The sequence below is a fragment of the Pan troglodytes genome, chromosome 1, assembly GCF_028858775.2.
Source record: "Pan troglodytes isolate AG18354 chromosome 1, NHGRI_mPanTro3-v2.0_pri, whole genome shotgun sequence".
In the NCBI taxonomy this organism is placed as follows: Eukaryota; Metazoa; Chordata; class Mammalia; order Primates; family Hominidae; genus Pan; species Pan troglodytes.
Window position 1 is genome coordinate 69496814 of NC_072398.2, and position 19504 is coordinate 69516317.

General features: G+C 35.7%; 1 protein-coding gene across 3 annotated transcripts in view; it reads right to left on the bottom strand.

Moving 5' to 3' along the window:
* Positions 1 to 19504, bottom strand: part of TDRD5 (tudor domain containing 5) — a 91872-nt gene that overhangs the window by 64342 nt on the left and 8026 nt on the right. For all 3 annotated transcript variants that reach the window (XM_003308619.5, XM_514031.7, XM_009439117.4), the window contains exon 5: positions 450 to 533. In XM_003308619.5, coding sequence (XP_003308667.1) covers positions 450 to 533 — 84 coding nt within the window. The remainder of the gene's footprint in view (positions 1 to 449; positions 534 to 19504) is intronic.

Here is a 19504-nt window from a genome sequence, read left to right on the forward strand (position 1 = left end):
AGAAAAATGTCCACGGACATTAACTGGAGAACTTTTTCCATAGCCAAAGATAAAAACACCAAAACTTTAATCAATCACGGATCTCTACATGAAACAGGGTACATCGATGTAATGGGATAACACACATTGGAACAATATTTAATGTACATTTATAAAATTGGTATTTGGAAAGATCTTGAACTGTTTGTCAACAGTGATCTATTGGGATGAGGGGAAGAAGGAAAGGAAGAGAGAACTTATGGAAGAACTTATTTGCTAAACAGTTTTATGTTAAAAATTTTTAGGAGTACGTATTTTGTTTCTTTTTCTTAGTCTAAAAGAATTGTTGCTTAGTTTGAAGTATATTAAAGATTAGATGTAAATTAATACTTGCAGACAAACTCAACCACAAATGATATATAAATTTATAAATCAATTATTATTGTCTCCCAGAAACAGAAATTACTTACAAATTTTATCTTATGTTTTAGTTCTGAACTGATAGTTCCTCCAGGTCCAATCTGTGCAATAACTGATTTGAATGTGTTCTCCAGCTATGAAAAAAGAAAAAAAAAGTCAAGTCACAGTCCCCCTGACCAAAGAAAGTCAAAGGTAGATCTAAACAATATGTAAAGAAAAAATCTATAAAAGGAGATATATTGCAATTAAATAGACAAAATACTGTTCTTAAGAGGAACTGTAACATTTCATACCATACGAAATACACTTAGAGTAGATAGAATCATTATGAAACTAAATGCTGAGGAATTTTCTAGGCTAAATAACATTCTCTAACAATTATTCTAGAGTCTATTACTCAATCCCATACTCTTACCCAGAAAGAATTTTTGTTACTAATTTTCTCCTATTTATAAAAGTATTCCATGTTTATTGGAAACATACTTAATGCCTAATGCAGGGAAGAGATGGGATGGTGGAACGTCCCTGGACGGTGGGACAACTGGCCCTAAAGGACAGGAAGGAAAAGTTTTTCTGTTGTAATAGAAGCAAAGAGAGTGGGGGAAAAGGTAAGGGTACAAAGAAAGGCTCTGTGAATGTGGAGTCAGAAGGTACAGAGAGTTAAAATCTGATAGCTCCTGCATTCTCTGAGTTCAGAAGCAAGGCCCACTCCTGAAAGTAAAAGGAAAGAGGAGGGAGGTCAGACATTTGAGAAAGTAGAAAAAGTGGGAAAATAAAGTTAAGGAAATATTGGATGATAATCTAAACTTAGCAGGTAGGAAGTCAGGACAGGAGGAATCTGAGTTAAGACAGTAGAGTCTGAGGATTTTAGTAGAGAGAAGTCAATGGCATACAGAGGCCCCACTAAAATAAAATGATCATGCATGGGAATAATTGAGAAGTAAGCTGGAAGGACAGGAGGATGTGATCAGAAAGTAGCAGGGAGAATATCCATTTAGCCAAGGTCCAGTGAACAGCCACAGCAGGAGAACTAAAGCGGAGTGAAAGATTGTAGAGTTATGTTCAATCGACATTAAAGTTGATAACTGAATGTAAAAAAAAAAAAACAGTTAAGTCACAAAGATATAAAGAAAAATACCAATTACCTAAAATCCTACCACCCAGACACAATCACTATTAATACTTTTTCCTTCTAAACTGTTTCTTTTGGTCTTTCTTCTTACTCTTACTTGGCCTGACATTACTTACAAACTGTGTAACCTTTTAGGTCTCAGTTTCTTCACCTGAAAAATGAAGATAATCTCCATCTCTCACAAGGCTGACAAGAAAACTAAATGTGATGAGGCACGAAGAGTGCATAACATAATGCCTGGCACATGGTGTGAGCATGACCCTTGCCTGCTCCTCTGGCAAGCAGCGCTTACCCTGGCAGGATTCTCCCTCTGGAACTGACTACCCTTCTTTTCATCCAATACCATTGGCACAGCATTCAGCAGGAGCCCCTCCAAGTTTTGGCAAGTACATGGCTCCCTATCAAGTTTCTGAGGGTTTTCCCCTATTTTCACATTTTCTTGGGCATTTCCATGGGTCTGGGAAGGAGAGGATTAGATACCTATGATTATATCGTTAGCTTTAACAAAAGGTACCTAGCCCTTAGTCTTAGATTCTTTACATTTCTTCTGTAGTTGCCATGAGATAATTTCCTAAAGCTCTCCCAGTGAACAGTAAGATAATCTTTCTAAAGATAACTGATCTTTCCATCCGAAGGTTCCTCCCATTTGCAGATTCAATAACAATAACGTATTAAATTATCACTGTGCTAGGTGTTTCAGGGACAAAAAAAGATTACCTTTGATGGTGTAATTCCTCTCAGGGCACTTAAAATTAAGTAGGGAAGTGAGATCAACGCATAAACATCTATAACCTAAGGCTGTAAGTGCCAGAAGGCTTCCTTTTATAAGGACCTTGCAGGATGGAGAGAATTCTGCAGACAGACATGGTAGAGAGAACATTGAAGGTAGAAGGAACTTCATAAAGAAAATTGAATAAAATAGTTTGCCTAAGGCATTAGGGAAATAGTGAAAGAAAAACTAGAAAGGTGGATTAATGTCCTATTACAGAATACCTTAAATGCCAAGCTAAGGAGTTTTTCTTGGTTATACGGCCAAAAACAGAGATACTGATACTAGAGATTTTTAGCAAGGGAGACAGATTATCAGAACTGTAATCTGGCAACAGAAAATTAGATTGGATGGGTGGACAACCAGTTAGGAAACCACTGCAACTCTCTAGGCAAGAGTTTTAACTGGGGTGCTGGGAGAGAATAGAAAAAGAAGGGATATGACAAAGGTGGAATCCAGAGAAATTAGGAAAGACAATGGAGAGGAAGGAATCGCTGATTCTACAGGGATGAATGATGAGACCAGAGAAACAGCCTCAAGGACCTCAAGTTCTACGTAGGAAACAAAAGTACTGTGGAACAGAGGTAGGCTTTTGTTGTTTTTTAATCAACTATAAAAGCTTGGAAAACTGGGAGGTAAATGGCAGGATGGTGATTACAGACTTGATGTGTCTCTCTGGATCATGGCTTATGACAAAGGTCGGCAAATTATGGCCTCTTTTTGTGCTTCCCATAAGCTAAGAATGGTTATATTTTTAAATGGCTGTGGGAAAAGGTATTATTTGTGACATGTGAAAATTATATGAAATTCAAATTTCAGTGTCCATAGTTTTATTAGAACACAGCCATATTCACTCATTCATATATTGCCTATGGCTGCCCTTGTGCTATAAGGACAATGTTTAGTAGATGCAGAGAACATTTAGCCTGCAAAGCCTCAAATATTTACTATGTAATCTGTTAGAGAACATATTTGCCAATCTCAGGTTTAAGATAGCAAAATGATGAGCTTTTAGCTAGGAATAGAATGCTTCTGAAAAAAGTAAAAAAAAAAAAAAAAAAAGTTTACCTCAAGCAAAATGTCTAAATTAAGGTGACTTTAAACTGAATGCAGTGGAGATTTTTTAAAGCCCAGGAAAAGTTGGAGATATCTATAATTATAGAGGGCAGAAGTTATAATGTGGAATGGAAAAGTAAGATTGGGAGGTAATCAGTGATTTCAACAACGCTTTTAGTGTCAGATGCTATACATCAAACATGAAGAATGGGGAATAAATCAAGCGAATGAGATAGAACTAGAAAATGAAGATGGAAAGTGATAAAATATGCTATATTCAGATAGGAGCTTATAGAACCACAGAAGAGAAAGAGCTTTCAATCAAAAAGATATACTCTTCAGAAAAATGAATCAAAACATGAATAGGCAATAAAATAGAAGACTAAGTAGCAAATTAAAGCATAAAGTTCAACCTCAAATACATACACGTTAACAGAGACAGTTATTTGCCCATCAAATTATAAAATTTTAAAAATACCCACTTATTCATTCAACAAATACGTAATGAGATCATACTATGTGCTATACACCGTATTAAGTGCTGGATATACAGAGGTAAATAAGCTAGATATGGTCCCTGTCCTCATGGAACTTGCAGAGATAGACCTGAATCGATCATATATATATGTAATTACAATTATTATAATGAAAAAACCCAGAGTCCACATGATCTTACTTATATGGGAAGTGCATAAAAGTCAAACTTGTAGACACAGAGTAAAATCGTGGTTACCAGACACTAAGGGGTGGGAGGATTGAGAAGACATTGGCCAAAGGACACAAACTTTGAGTTAGGAGGAGTAAGTTCAAAAGATCTATTGTGTATCATGTTGACTACACTTAACAATATATTGTGTATTTGAAAATTAAGAGTAAATTTTAAGTGTTCTCATCACAAAAAATGACAAGTATGTGAGGTAATACATGTCAAACAGCTTGATTTAGCCATTCCACAATGTATACATACATCAAAACATCAAGTTGTGCACCATATATAAAATTTTTACTCATCAATTAAAAATATTTTTAAACCCCCCCTCCCCCGAGTGTCACAAAAGGATAATATACCTGAAGGTATCAGAAAGGAAATGCAGGTGGGTGGGGAGGGATCTCTGAAGGAAACTCCATTTGTACTGAGTACCAGCAAAGGTACAAGGAAAGGAGCACACACACAATCTATGTGAGTGTCAACGGAAACAATTCTTATGGATGACAACCTAGCCACATACAAGATAAGCCATAAAAGTAAACATTCCTTTCAATCAATGATGGCTCTTCTAGAAATTTATCCTGTGGAGTAACAGAGATGTGTGCATACTTGAGCAAGATTTTCATCATAAGGTTATTTTTAATAGCAAAAACTGAAAATAGAGCAAATGCCCAACTTAGGCTACAAGTTAAATTATGGCACATTCATACCATCATTTAAAATTATGGCACATTCATACCATCATTTATAATCATGGCACATTGATACCATCATTTAAAATTATGTTGCATTAGAATATTTAGTAATGCGGCACATTTGCAATGCATAAGAGGAAAAAAAGCAGGTCACAAACTAAGAACCAGAATGATTTTAATTTTTAAGTCAAATTTTCATGTGATAAGAGTACACAGGTGATCTTTATTTTCTTTTGTGCTTTTCTGTATTTCAAGTTTTCTGTAATCAATCTATATTACTTTTGTAATAAAAAAATTTAAAAACAGACACCTGGATAATTTAGAAACATTATCTAATGATGAAAGCATTTTGGAAAGAGGATGCACGTGGCTAAAAGCAGAAAGAAACAGAAGTTACATCTCAGATGAATATACTTCAGACCTTTTGGCCATATGGGAAAACATTAATACATTTCTTACAAAGATCACAAAACTGGCACAGAAACATACAGCACCAATGCTTTCAGCTGCTTAAATATTTGTTAGGTATATGCTATAGTATAGACGTATCCCTCTCTACTCCCCACTCCCCAAATCCCTAAGTTGAAATCCTAACCCCCAAGGTGATAGTATTAGGAGGTGGAGCCTTTGGGAGCTGATTAGATCATGAGGGAAAGGCCCCCATGAATGGGATTAGTGCCCCTATTAGAGAGGCCTTGGCGAGATCCCTTGCCCCTTTTGCATTGTGGGGACACAATGAAAGACCTCTATCTATGAATGAGGAAGAAGGCTCTCACTGGACACCTTATATGCCAGAGCCATGATCTTTGACTTCAAGATGTTGAAAAATCCAAGCCTCCAAGAATGTTGAAAAATAAATATTTGTTGTTTACAAGCCACCCAGTTTGCGGTAGCTTGTTATAGCAGCCAGAACTAAGACCCTATAAATAGGATTATGTAGGGTCTGACTTATTTGACTAAAGCCAGGCAGTATGGGATTTGATTTGCCATACTAAATACTTCATCTGAACTTGTGGGAAAACAGCTACAGAAAAGCTACTCTAAGTTGGCCAGAGAATATAACCCCCAGAGAACTGCATTAATTAACCCACTGAATAGCTCCTTCTGATAATTGTTAATATATCCAATTATTTAGGAAGGATACTCTTGAACTACAGTTGAGTCAGGTTATCAGGTGAAATAAAATGTTTCACCTCTTATATGCAATGCCAAGCAAAGCATCTAATTCATGTAAAAACTATCAATTGTTTAGGTGCAAATTAAAAGTTAGGTGCAAACTAAGACCACCCTGATTTCATTTAGATGAGAAGATATTTATTTATAAGTCCAAGTTTATCTACCTTAATCTCATGGTGAATGTCACAATAAGGTCTTGAATCTGTAAGACAGAGGGGGCAGGGAACAGGTAGAATGGGGTACTCTTTTTTTTTTTGAGACAAAGTCTCACTCTGTCACCCAGGCTGCAGTGCAGTGGCACAGTCTCGGCTCACTGCAACCTCTGCCTCCTGGGTTCAAGAGATTCTCCTACCTCAGCCTCCTGAGTAGCTGGGACTACAGGCATGTGCCACCACACCCCAGCTAATTCTTGTATTTTTAGTAGACATGGGGTTTCACCATGTTGGCCAGGCTGGTCTTGAACTCCTGACCTCAAGTGATCCACCCACCTCCGCCTCCCAAAGTGCTAGGATTACAGGCATGAGCCACTGCACCTGGCAGGTTGATGTACTCTTAAATGGTATTAAGGCTAGAGATCCTAGAAATGCCAGATCTCTGTTCCTTGACAAATTGCTACTCTTAAAGGTAAATACCTATTAATAGAAAGCAACGTAATCTGTGGTCTAGAACTACACACAATGCAGAAAATTCTGATGACCTGGGCTGGACACAGCATCTGAGGCTTCACTCACTAGAAAATATAGCTAAATTCATATGCTATTCACCCATTAAAATGTTCATTTCTCCTCTAAATTCCCTCTCAAGAAGTCAAAATAAAGAAAATTGAACGCCTTTCAAAAAGAGGCTTTAAACTGTTCTAACAAACTGCTTTGTGAAATAAAGCAATGGGCAGGGGTGGGATACAAAAGGCCAAGCCAGCCTGTTTCTCTTGCAAGAGGAAAGTGAAGACATTCTGATCCTCATTTTATAAAGGAAAAACTTTTTTTTCATTTTAATAATATTTTCTTGTGACAAAAATGATGCATGTTCACTTTGGAAGAACAAAAGATACAGATGATCAAAAAGAAAAAAGTTTACACTTTAATTTTGTAATATATTTTTCTATGCACATAAAAACACAAACTTGCAGAGTTTGGAGGGAACACCTAACAAACTAATAGATCTACAGTTTTGAAGAAATGGAAAGTTGCACTTTTTGTAAATAGGATTCTGTGAGGTCTGATAATTTTGTAGTGTTTGTCCTACCATAAATTAAAATACATAGTTTAGGAATTAGAACCCACACCCCCTCTCAGAAGAAGATTTAAATTGTTCTGGTGGCAAAAAACTTCAACTGGAAGTGAAATGTGGTTATTAGGCTGCATCTATGAGGAATTATTAGAGCTGCAAAACTCAGGATGAAACTCAAAGAAAAGACAGAAGAAAGTGTATCTGCATCTCTCTCACTCCTCAACTTGGAGCCATGCCATGAGCAAATGTCCTCAACTCTGCATTCGTTATTGCCTGGCTCTCACAGTTAAAAGGTAGAGTCTTCCTGCTAAATTCTATAGAGTGGGAAGTTTCTGAAAAAAGAAATATACATTATAATTAATTTTTTTTGGAACTTTTAGTCAGCACAATAAATTTAGAAAATGGAAATAAGAACTTTAAATACTGAAAAGGGCACAGCAAATCTACTGTTCATAAATGGTAGGGTAGTCTACTTGGAAAACCTATGGGAAAACTATTGAAACAACCAAGTTTGCTAAGGTAGTTTCAAAATAATATTTAATAGTCAATTTCTTTCTTTCTGAACCATGAACACTTAGAGTTCCAGTCTTAATGGCAAAAACAGTATCACAACTAGCCAGGCATGATGGCTCATACCTATAATCCCAGCACTTTGGGAGGCCGAGGCAGACATTCAAGGTCAGGAATTCGAGATCAACCTGGCCAACATGATGAAACCCCATCTCTACCAAAAAATACCAAAATTAGCCAAGTATGGTGGCAACCCCTGTAATTCCAGCTACTTGGGTGGCTGAGGCGGCAGAATCGCTTGAACCCAGGAGGTTGCAGTGAGCTGAGATCACACCACTGCATTCCAGTCTGGGTGACAGAGCAAGGCTCCATCAAAAAAAAAAAAAAAAAAAGTATCACAACATACAATATCTAAGAATACAATTTCGAGAAATGTGCCAAACTCTAATAAAGAAAACTACATATCTGCAATGAAAGGCATAAGATTAATACTTGAATAAATAGAGAACTACAACATGTTAATGAATGAATACACTTAATGAAATGCATGAAGTCTCTTCAAAAATTTTAAACTTAATTCTAAGAAATCTCATTGAAATTTTGGAACTTACAAAAACAATTCTAAACTTTCAGGAAAAAAAAATAGAAAAAAAGTCTGAAAGGAGACTAACCAGGGGAGACCCGTCTTAAGAAACATTAAAATGAATTTAAAAGTAACTTAAAAGTAATAAAAATGGCTGATTAAAAAAAATCAACTTTGTCAGTAACCAAAAATGGATGTGAAACAATCAGACTCTATGTTTAGCTTTTTGATGAGAAAAAATTTTTGTACTTAACCATCTTTCAAGGATTGACATTTGAGTTAATAACCACACAGAATCCTAAGAGTTATATAATTAGAAAGTATGGAAAAAAAGAAGACACTACCACACTCTGAGTTGAAACATATATTGATACTTTTCTGGAGGTCAATTTAACAAAAGCCATTTTAAAAAATGAAGACTTTCTTTGATGAAATGAATGAGAAATAACTGAACAATTCATGATAATCTTTCTGAATTTCAAAGAAAAAGAATTTGACAAGCATGCAGTTAGCCAGCTTACCTACAAAGGAAGAAAAACAGGCTGGTTTCAGGCTTCTTTGGCACAGGAAATGACAAAAGAAATCAAAATAATCTAAAAATAAGAAAATTACTAAGAAAGCAACATAAATGAACACTCTTTCTTGGTAGTAAGACTATAACTCTTTTTAGGCTGAGTTTTCTGTATTAAGAATTACTTTCACCATTTAAAATAAAAGTTATGGCTCCCACTCTCCTGCCATAAATAACTAGAAAATTGGGAAAATGTATGAAACAACAATTTAGAGCTGTTGAATAACAATGCAGAACTGAGAGGTGAGCCTTGAACCCACCCCTCCTACACCCTGCCCACCTTACAGTCTGGAGAGCTTTCAGGATATGGTGTAGGAAGAAGTAAAAGAAACAGAGCCTGGCAGTCTAGATGAATTGAGGAGACAGATTTTGAGATGATGAGGATGCTAAAATTTGCAGGATTGAGTATGGAAAAGGAGGAGTGACACAGAAATAGCTCTAGAGATCTGCAGAGGAACTCCCTTAAGTTTCTAGATGAGTACTGATCTGCTCAAGTGGAGAGAAGTTCTTTGAGGCTGGAGAAACAAACAAGAAGCGACAGGCTGAACAATACTCCAAGCTCACATAGGGCTAGGAACAGTAGGAGTACTTCGTAATACTTTGAGTCAAACCTTAGAAAGGTAATGCTTCAGTGGTGGGGCTAAATTAGCCCTAGATTGAAGGCTGTTCTGGACCTGCAGGTCTTGGTCTGCTCAGGCTGCCATAACAAAATACCATAGACTGGGTGGCTTAAATGACAGAATTTTTCTTACAGTTCTGGAGGCTGGGAAGTCCAAGATTAAGGCATAGGTTGAACATCACAAATCCAAAAATCTGAAATTTGAAATGCTCCCAAATCCCAATCTTTCAATGCCAATACGATGCCACAAGTGGAAAATCCCATACCCGACTTTATGTGATGAGTCACAGTCAAAACACAGTCAAGACTTTGTTTCATGCACAAAATTATCTAAAATATTGTATAAAATTGCCTTCAGCTTATGTGTATAAGGTATATATGAAACATACATGAATTTCATATTTAGACTGGGATCCCATCTCCAAGATATCTCATTATGTACATGCAAATATTCAGATAAGGGATACTCAACCAAGCATTTCAGATAAGGGATATTTGACCTGTACTACCCAATTTGGTTCCTGGTGAGCACTCTCTTTGATGGCCACCTTCTTGCTGTGTACGTATATGGCCTTTTCTCAGGGTGTTCCCATGGAGAGAACAAACTCTCTAGTGTCTCTTCTTATAAGCTATTCATCCCATCATAAGACCCCACCTTCATAACCTAATCTAACCTTAATTACTTCCTAAAGACCCCATCTCCTAATATCATCATATTGGAGGCTGGGGCTTAAATATATAAATATGGGGAGAACATAATTAAGTCTATAATACCCACTCTAATACAGCTTAAAAGAAAAACTCAAAATGATCAAATTGAGTCAAAGTAATTTATATGTAAAGCCCAACAATGAAATATTCACAATGGTCTAGCATCCAGTCAAAAGTTACCAACCATGTGAAGTGGTAGAATATGATCATGTCAGGGAAAAAAATCAATAGGAAAAAAAAAAACAGAAATGGCACAGATAATAAAACTAGACAAGCCCTCTAAAACAGTTATTACAAACCTTATACATATGCTTATGTCCATAAAGAAATTATTAACATAATGAATAGAAGAAATGAGGATATTAAAAAGACCCACGTGGAATACCTGAAGATTAAAAATGCAACATCTGAATGAAAAATAATCTGGATGGAATTAGGTTACATTCTGGAGAAAAGATTAACCAGTTTGAAGACAGCAATTGAAACTATATAAAATGAAGCACACAGTGGGGAAAAAAGAGAATTGTAATGAAAGAAAAAGAGTGTCAGTGACCTGCAAGAAAATAACAAGCAGTCTAAAATAGATGTGATTGTACTCCAAAAGAGGAGAGAAAAATATTTGAAGACAAAATTTCTAGATTTCATGAAAATTATAAACCCACATACAAGAAGCTCAATGAATCTCACGCAGAAAAAAATAAAGAAAAGTACAACAAGGGATACTACAATCAAACTGTGCAAAACCAAACAAAGAGAAAATCCTGAAAGCATCAGAGGGAAAAAACACATTATGTACAGAACAAAGATAAGAATTATTACAGACATTGTCAGAAACTACGAAGACAAAAAAATGGAATAACATCTCTGAAGCACTAAAAGGGGGCAAAAACTATCAAACCAGATAGAATTCTATACCTGGAAAAATAATATATCAAAATGAAAATGATAAATAGACTTTTTCAGATGAATAAAAGCTAAGAATATACACCACTAGCAGATTTATCTTAGAGGATATGTTAAAATTTTCCAAGCAGAAAGAAAATTATACTGGAGAGAAATTTAAACAGAAAGAATTGGAGAGCATCAGAAATAAGTGTAAGTAAACAAGTTTTTTTCATTTTTAATCTCTTAAAATTTGACTTTTATGTTTTTAATATTTTAGTATTAAAATAAATATTTCTATTTACCTTAAACATTTTCTAAGCAAAAATAACAATGTATTAAGAGGTACATAACATGAGAACTAAAATGTATCACAATAAGAGCACAAAGGATGGAAGAGGGGAAATGTAAATTTACTGTCCCGAGGTGCTTACATTTTATATGAAATGTTATAATATTATATGCAGGTCAATTGTGATAAGTTAAAAATATAGGTTGAAAACCCTAAGGCATCCACTAAAAATATAAAACAGAAAAATATAGATAATAAAAAAGATAAAGTGGAATCCTAAAAAAAACACTTAACCAGGTACAAGGCAAAGAGTGTTCCCTCCCACTGCTTTGCAACATCTTGCTGGAGTCCTAGCAAATGCAGTAAGTCAAGAAAAGGAAATGAAACAAACAGACTGGGAAGGAAGAAATAAAACTGTCCTGTATTCACAGATCACATCATCTATGTAGAAAATAGGACAGAATTTTTAAAAAACTCCTGGAACTAATTAGCAATTATAGCAAGGTTGCAGGATGCAAGGTTAATGTACAAAAGTCAATCATTTTCCTATATTCCAGTAATAAGTGAAATTTGAAATTTAAAAAATACTATTTACATTAGCACTCCCCCAAATATAATACTTAAGTATAAATCTAAAAAAATATGTACAAGATCTGTATGAGGAATACTACAAAACTCTGATGAAAGATATCAAAGAAGAAATAAACAGATAACTATTCCATGTTCATGGATAGAAAAACTCAATATTGTCCAGATGTTAGCTCTTCCCAACTTGATTTATAGATTCAATTCAATCCCAAACAAAATCTCAGCAAGTAATTTTGTGAATATCAACAAATTGATTCTGAAGTTTATATAGGAGGCAAAAGATCCAGAATAGCCAACAAAATATTGAAGAATAAAGCCAGAGGATTGACACTACCCAACTTCAAGACTTACTGAAAAAGCTACAGTAACCAAAATAGTGTGGTACTGGTGAAAGAACAAATAGACCAGTGGAACAGACTAGAGAACCTAGACATAGACTCACATAAATACAGTGAACTGATCTTTGATAAAGGAGCAAAAGCAACCAATGAATCAAACAGTCTTTTCACAAATGGTACTAGAATTGAACATCCACTTGCAAAAATACCCACAAAAACGACCCCCCACACACATATCTAGACCTTACACCCTTCACAAACATTAACTTAAAATGGATCATAGACCTAAATGTGAAATTCAAAACTATAAAACTCTTTGAAGATAACATAAGATAACACTAGCTGACTTTGGATAAGGTGATGAATTTCTAGAAACAACACCAAAGGCACAATACGTGAAAGAAATAATTGATTGCCTGGTCTTAAGATTAAAAACTACTTCTCTGTAAGACAATGTCAAAAGACTGAGAAATAAGCCACAGATTAGAAGAAAATATTTGCAAGACACATCTGATAAAAGACTATTATTCAAAACAAAACAAAACAAAGAACTCTTAAAACTCAGCAATAAGAAACAATCCAATTTTTAAAAAATGGGCAAAATACCTGAACAGACCTCTCACTAAAGAAGATATACCAGATGGCAAGTAAGCATATGAAAAGATGTTCAATATCATGTCATTAGGGGATTTCAAATTAAAACAGCAATAAAATATCACTATACAGCTATTAGAATGGCCAAAATCTAAAACACTAGCAACACCAAATGCTGACCAGCAATGGGGAACAACAGAAACATTCACTCATTACTGGTGAGAATGCAAAATGGTACCACCACTTTGGAAGGCAGTTTAGCAGTTTCCTATAAAAACAAACATATCTTTATCTGACAGTTTAGCAACTGTACTCCTTAGTATTTACCCAAATGAATTGAAAACTGCTATCCACACAAAAAACCCACACACGTTTATAGCAACTTTATGAGGAAACAAGCAAGACGTCCTTCAGTACAAGTGGATAAACTGTGGTACCAGACAATGGAATATTACTCAGTGCCAAAAAGAAATGCATTATAAAGCCATGAAAAGACATAAAGGAACCTTAAATGCATATTACTAAGTGAAAGAACCCAATCTGAAAGGCTACATGCTGTATAAGTCCAACTATATGACTCTCTGGAAAAAGCAAAACTATAGTGACAGTAAAAAGATCAGTGGTTACCATGGGATTAAGAGATGAGACAGATGAATAGGCGCGAGCACAGAGGACTTTTAGGGGAGTGCAACTATTCAGTATGACACTACAATAGTGGATACATGTCATTACACATTTGTCAAAACCTGCAGAATGTACAACACCAAGAGCAAACCCTCCTACCCCCCACCTCCTCCTGAACAGGTGCTGGTATTCACGGCTGAGAGACCTCATTGTTGCAAGATGAATGCAACAAATAGCAGGATTAATGCAATAGTACCTCACATCTCAAAACTAACATCGAATGCAAATGGCCTAAATGCTCCACTTAAAAGATACAGAACTGCAGAATGGATAAGAATTCCACAACCAACTATCTGCTGCCTTCAGGAGACTCACCTAACACATAAGGACTCACATAACTTAAAGTAAAGGGGTGGAAAAGGCATTTCACGCAAATGGACACCAAAAGCAAGCAAGGGTAAGTATTCTTATATCAGACAAAACAAACTTTAAAGCAACAGCAATTAAAAGAGACAAAGAGGGACATTATATAATGGTAAAGGGCCTTGTCCAACAGGAAAATATCACAATCCTAAACATATATGCACCTAACACTGGAGCTCCCAAATTTATAAAACAATTACTAATAGACCTAAGAAATGAGATAGACAGCAACACAATAATAGTGGAGGACCTCAATACTCCACTGACAGCAGTAGACAGGTCATCAAGACAGAAAGTTAAAGACACAATGGATTTAAACTATACCTAGGAACAAATGGACTTAACCGATATATACAGAACATTTCATCCAACAACTGCAGAATACACATTTTATTTAACAGGGCATGGAACTTTCTCCAAGATAGACCATATAATAGGCCATAAAACGAGCCTCAATACATTTAAGAAAATTGAAATTATATCAAGCACTCTTTCAGACAACAGAGGAATAAAACTGGAAATCAACTCCAAAAGGAACCTTAAAAACCATGCAAATACATGGAAAATTACCTGCTCCTGAATGATCATTGGGTCAAAAATGAAATCAAGATGGAAATTAAAAAATTCTTCAAACTCAATGACAATAATGACACGGTCTATCAAAAATTCTGGGATACAGCAAAGGTGGTGCTAAGAGGAAACTTCATAGCCCTAAACGCCTACATCAAAAAGGCTGAAAGAGCACAAACTGACATTCTAAGGTCATACCTCAAGGAACTAGAGAAACAAAAACAAACTAAACCCAAACCCAGCAGAAGAAAGGAAATAACCAAGATCAGAGCAGAACTAAATGAAATTAACAACAACAAAAAAATACAAAAGATACATGAAGCAAAAAGCTGGTTCTTTGAAAAGATAAATAAAATTAATAGACCATTAGAAAAATAAACCAAGAAGAGAAGAGAGAAAATCCAAATAACCTCATTAAGAAATGAAACAGGAGATATTATAACTGACACCACTGAGATACAAAAGATCATTCAAGGCTACTACGAACACCTTTATGCACATAAACTAGAAAACCTAGAAGACATGGATAAATTCCTGGAAAAATACAACCTTCCTAGCTTAAGTCAGGAAGAATTGGATACCCTGAACAGCCAATAATAAACAGTGAAATTGAAATGGTAATTTAAAAATTACCAACAAAAAAAAGTCCAGGAGAAGACAGATTCACAGCAGAATTCTAACAGACATTCAAAGAAGAATTGGTACCAATCCTTTTGACACTATTCCACAAGCTAGAGAAAGAGGGAAGCCTCCCTAATTCATTCTATAAAACCAGCATCACCCTAATAGCAAAATCATGAAAGGACATAACAAAAAAAGAAAACTACAGATCGATATCCCTGATAAACATAGATGCTAAAATCCTTAACAAAAATACTAGCTAACCAAATCCAACAACATATCAAAAAGATAATCCACCATGATCAAGTGAGTTTCATACCAGGGATGCAGGGATGGTTTAACATATGCAAGTCAATAAATGTGATACACCACATAAACAGAATTAAAAACAAAAATCACATGATCAACTCAATAGATGCAGAAAAAGCATTCAACAAAATCCAGCATTGCTTTATGATTAAAACTCTCAGCAAAATCGGTACACAAGGGACATACCTCAATGTAATAAAAGCCATCTATGACAAACCCACAGCCAACATAATATTGGATGGGTAAAGTTGAAAGCATTCCCTCTGAGAGCTGGAAGATGACAAAGATGCCCACTCTCACCACTCCTCTTCAACATAGTACTGAAAGTCCTAGCCAGAGCAATCAGACAAGAAAAATAAATAAAGGACATCCAAATCAGTAAAGAGAAAGTCAAATTGTCATTGTTTGCTGACAATATGATCATTTACCTTGAAAACCCTAAAGACTCCTCCAGAAAGCTCCTAGAGCTGATAAAAGAGTTAAGCAAAGTTTCCAGATACAAGATTAATGTACACAAATCAGCAGCCCTTCTATACACCAAAAGTGACCAAGCGGAGCGTCAAATCAAGAACTCAATCCCTTTACAATAGCTGCAAAAATAACAAAATACTTAGGAATATACCTAACCGAGGAGGCAAAAGACCTCTACAAGGAAAACTACAAAACACTGCTGAAAGAAATTATAGATGAAACAAACAAATGGAAACACATCCCATGCTCATGGATGGATAGAATCAATATTGTGAAAATGACCATACTGCCAAAAGCAACCTACAAATTCAACGGAATCCCCATCAAAATATCACTATCATTCTTCACAGAATTAGAAAAAACAATTCTAAAATTCATATGGAACCAAAAAAGAGCCCGCATAGCCAAAGCAAGACTAAGCAAAAAGAACAAATCTGGAAGCATAACACTACCTTATTTCAAACTATACTATAAGGCTATAGTCAACAAAAGAGCATGCTACTGGTATAAAAATAAGCACATAGACCAATGGAACAGAATAGAGAACCCAGAAATAAACCCAAATACTTACAGCCAACTGATCTTTGACAAAACAAACAAAAATATAAAGTGGGGAAAGGACACCCTTTTAAACAAATGGTGCTGGGATAATTGGCTAGCCGCATGTAGGAGAATGAAACTGGATCCTCATCTCTCACCTTACACAAAAATCAACTCAAGATGGATTAAGGACTTAAACCTAAGACCTGAAACTATAAAAATTCTAGAAGATAACATTGGAAAAACCCTTCTAGACATTGGCTTAGGCAAGGATTTCATGACCAAAAACCCATCAGTAAGAAAAAAAACAAGCAATCCCATCAAGAAGTGGGCTAAGGACATGAATTCACAATTCTCAAAAGAAGATATACAAATGGCCAACAAACATATGAAGAAATGCTCAACATCACTAATGATCAGGGAAATGCAAATCAAAACCACAATGAGATACTACCTTACTCCTGCAAGAATGGCCATCATCAAAAAATCAAAAAACAGATGTTGGCATGGATGCGGTTAACAGGGAACACTTCTATGCTGCTGGTGGGAATGTAAACTAGTATAGCCGCTAAGGAAAACACTGTGGAGATTCCTTAAAGAACTAAAAGTAGGCCAGGTGCGGTGGCTTATGCCTGTAATCCCAGCACTTTGGGAGGCCGAGGTGGGTGGACTGCCTGAGCTCAGGAGTTCACAACCAGCCTGGACAACATGGTGAAACCCCATATCTACTAAAATACAAAAAATTACCTGGGCGTGATGGCGTGTGCCTGTAGTCCCAGCTACTCGGGAGGCTGAGACAGGAGAAGTGCTTGAACCCAGGAGGTGGAGGCTGCAGTGAGCCAAGATTGTGCCACTGCACTCCAGCCTGGGCGACAGAGCAAGACTCCGTCTCAAAAGGAACTGAAAGTAGAACTACCAGTTGATCCAGCAATCCCACTACTGGGTATCTACCCAGAGGAATCATTATACGAAAAAGATACTTGCAGATGCACGTTTATAGCAGCACAAATTGCAATTGCAAAATCATGGAACCAACCCAAATGCCCATCAATCAACAAGTGAATAAAGAAACTATGGTATATATATACAATGGAATACTACTCAGCCATAAAAAAGGAATGAATCAGTGGCATTTGCTGTGACCTTGATGAGACTGGAGACTATTATTCTGAGTGAAGTAACTCAGGAATGGAAAACTAAACATCATGTTTTCACTGATATGTGGGAACTAAGCTATGAGGACGCCTAGGCATAAGAATGATACAAAGACTTTGGGGACGTGAGGGGAAGGGTAGGAAGGGGGTGAGGGATAAAAGACTACAAATAGGGTGCAGTGTATACTGCTTGGGTGATGGGGGCACCAAAATATCACAAATTACCACTAAAGAATTTACTCATGTAACCAAATACCACCTGTACCTCAACCACCTGTGGAAAATAATAAAACAAACAAACAAAAACCCTAAAAACAAAATAGCCAAACCATAAACCAACTGAACTAAAAGGTAAAATAGACAAATCTATAATTATGTTTGAAAATTTCAATACTCCTCCCTCAGTAGTTCATTAAAAAACAGTTAAAAAGAAATCAATGACATAACTGACTTAATTGACATTTATAGAATATTATACTCAAATATAGCAAAATACATATTCTTTTGAAGTGAATTATGAAACATTTACCTAGATAAACATATTCTGAGCCATATGAGTCTCAATAAATAAATAAGGAATGAAATCTATGTTGTTGGACCACAATGAAATTCGAACAGAAACATCTCTGAAAAAAATCCCCAAATATTTGGATATTAAACAACACACTTCTAAATAATCCATGATACAAAGAAAAAACCAAAAGGGAGATTAGTAAATTTTGACCTGAAAATGAGTTTTCCTATCAAATTTGAATTTCATATCAAAGTTTGGGAGATGTAGCTATAGCAATACTTAGAAGAAATTTATAACCTTAAATGTTTACATTAAAAAGGGAGCAAAATCAATGACCAAACTTCTACCTTAAGAGCAAAGAGGAAATTAACCCAAAGTAAACAGAAGTTACAAAACAATTAGAACAGAAATCAATGAAATAAAAAGTGGAAAAATAAAAAAAATTATCAAAACTAAAAACTTGTTCTTTGAAAAATACAGCCATGCATCTTTTAACAATGGGGATACATTCTGAGAAATGATTAGGTGATTTCATTGTTGTACAAACATAGAATGTACGTAACACAGACCTAGATGGTATAACCTTACTACACACCTAGGATATATGGTACAGCTTATTGCTCCTAGGCTACAAACCTGTACAGCATGTTACTGTACTGAATACTATAGGTAACTGTAACACAGTAGCATTTGTGTATCTAAACACAGAAGAGGCACAGTAAAAATACAGTATAAAAGATAAAATGGCACATCTGTATAAAGTACTTACCATAAATGGAGCTTGCAGGGTTGTACGTTGCTCTGGGTGAGTGGGTGGTGAATGTGTAGGCCTAGGACATTATTGTACACTACTGTAGACTTTATAAACATCATACACTTAGGCTATACTAAATTTATCTTGTCATGTGGTAAGGTGTTCAGGGACAATAATATGCATGGAGCTGTCATCACCTATGATAACAATGCCTTCCTTCTGGAATACTTCCTGAAGGAAATGCCTGAAGCTGTTTTACAATTAATTTTTTTAGTAAGGAGTGCACTCTAAAATAATGGTACAAAGTACAGTAAAAACACAAACCCATAACATGGTTGTTCATTGTCATTATCAACTATTATGTATTGTACATAATTGTGCTATATATATGACTGTCACCACAAATATAAGGGTTGCATTGCACTATGTTGTTACAACAGCTACATCACCACCAGGTGGCAGGAATTTTCCAGTTCTGTTATAATTTTGTGGAACTACTGTTGCACATGCAGTCTTGTTGACACAAGTGTCATTATGTGGTGCATGACTGTGTATAAGTGAATAAATCTTTAGTGAGACTGATATGTGTGTGAGAGAGACAGAGACAGATAAAGAGCAAGCATCACAGACCCTAAAGACCTTAAAATGTTACTGGGAGAACATTATGAAC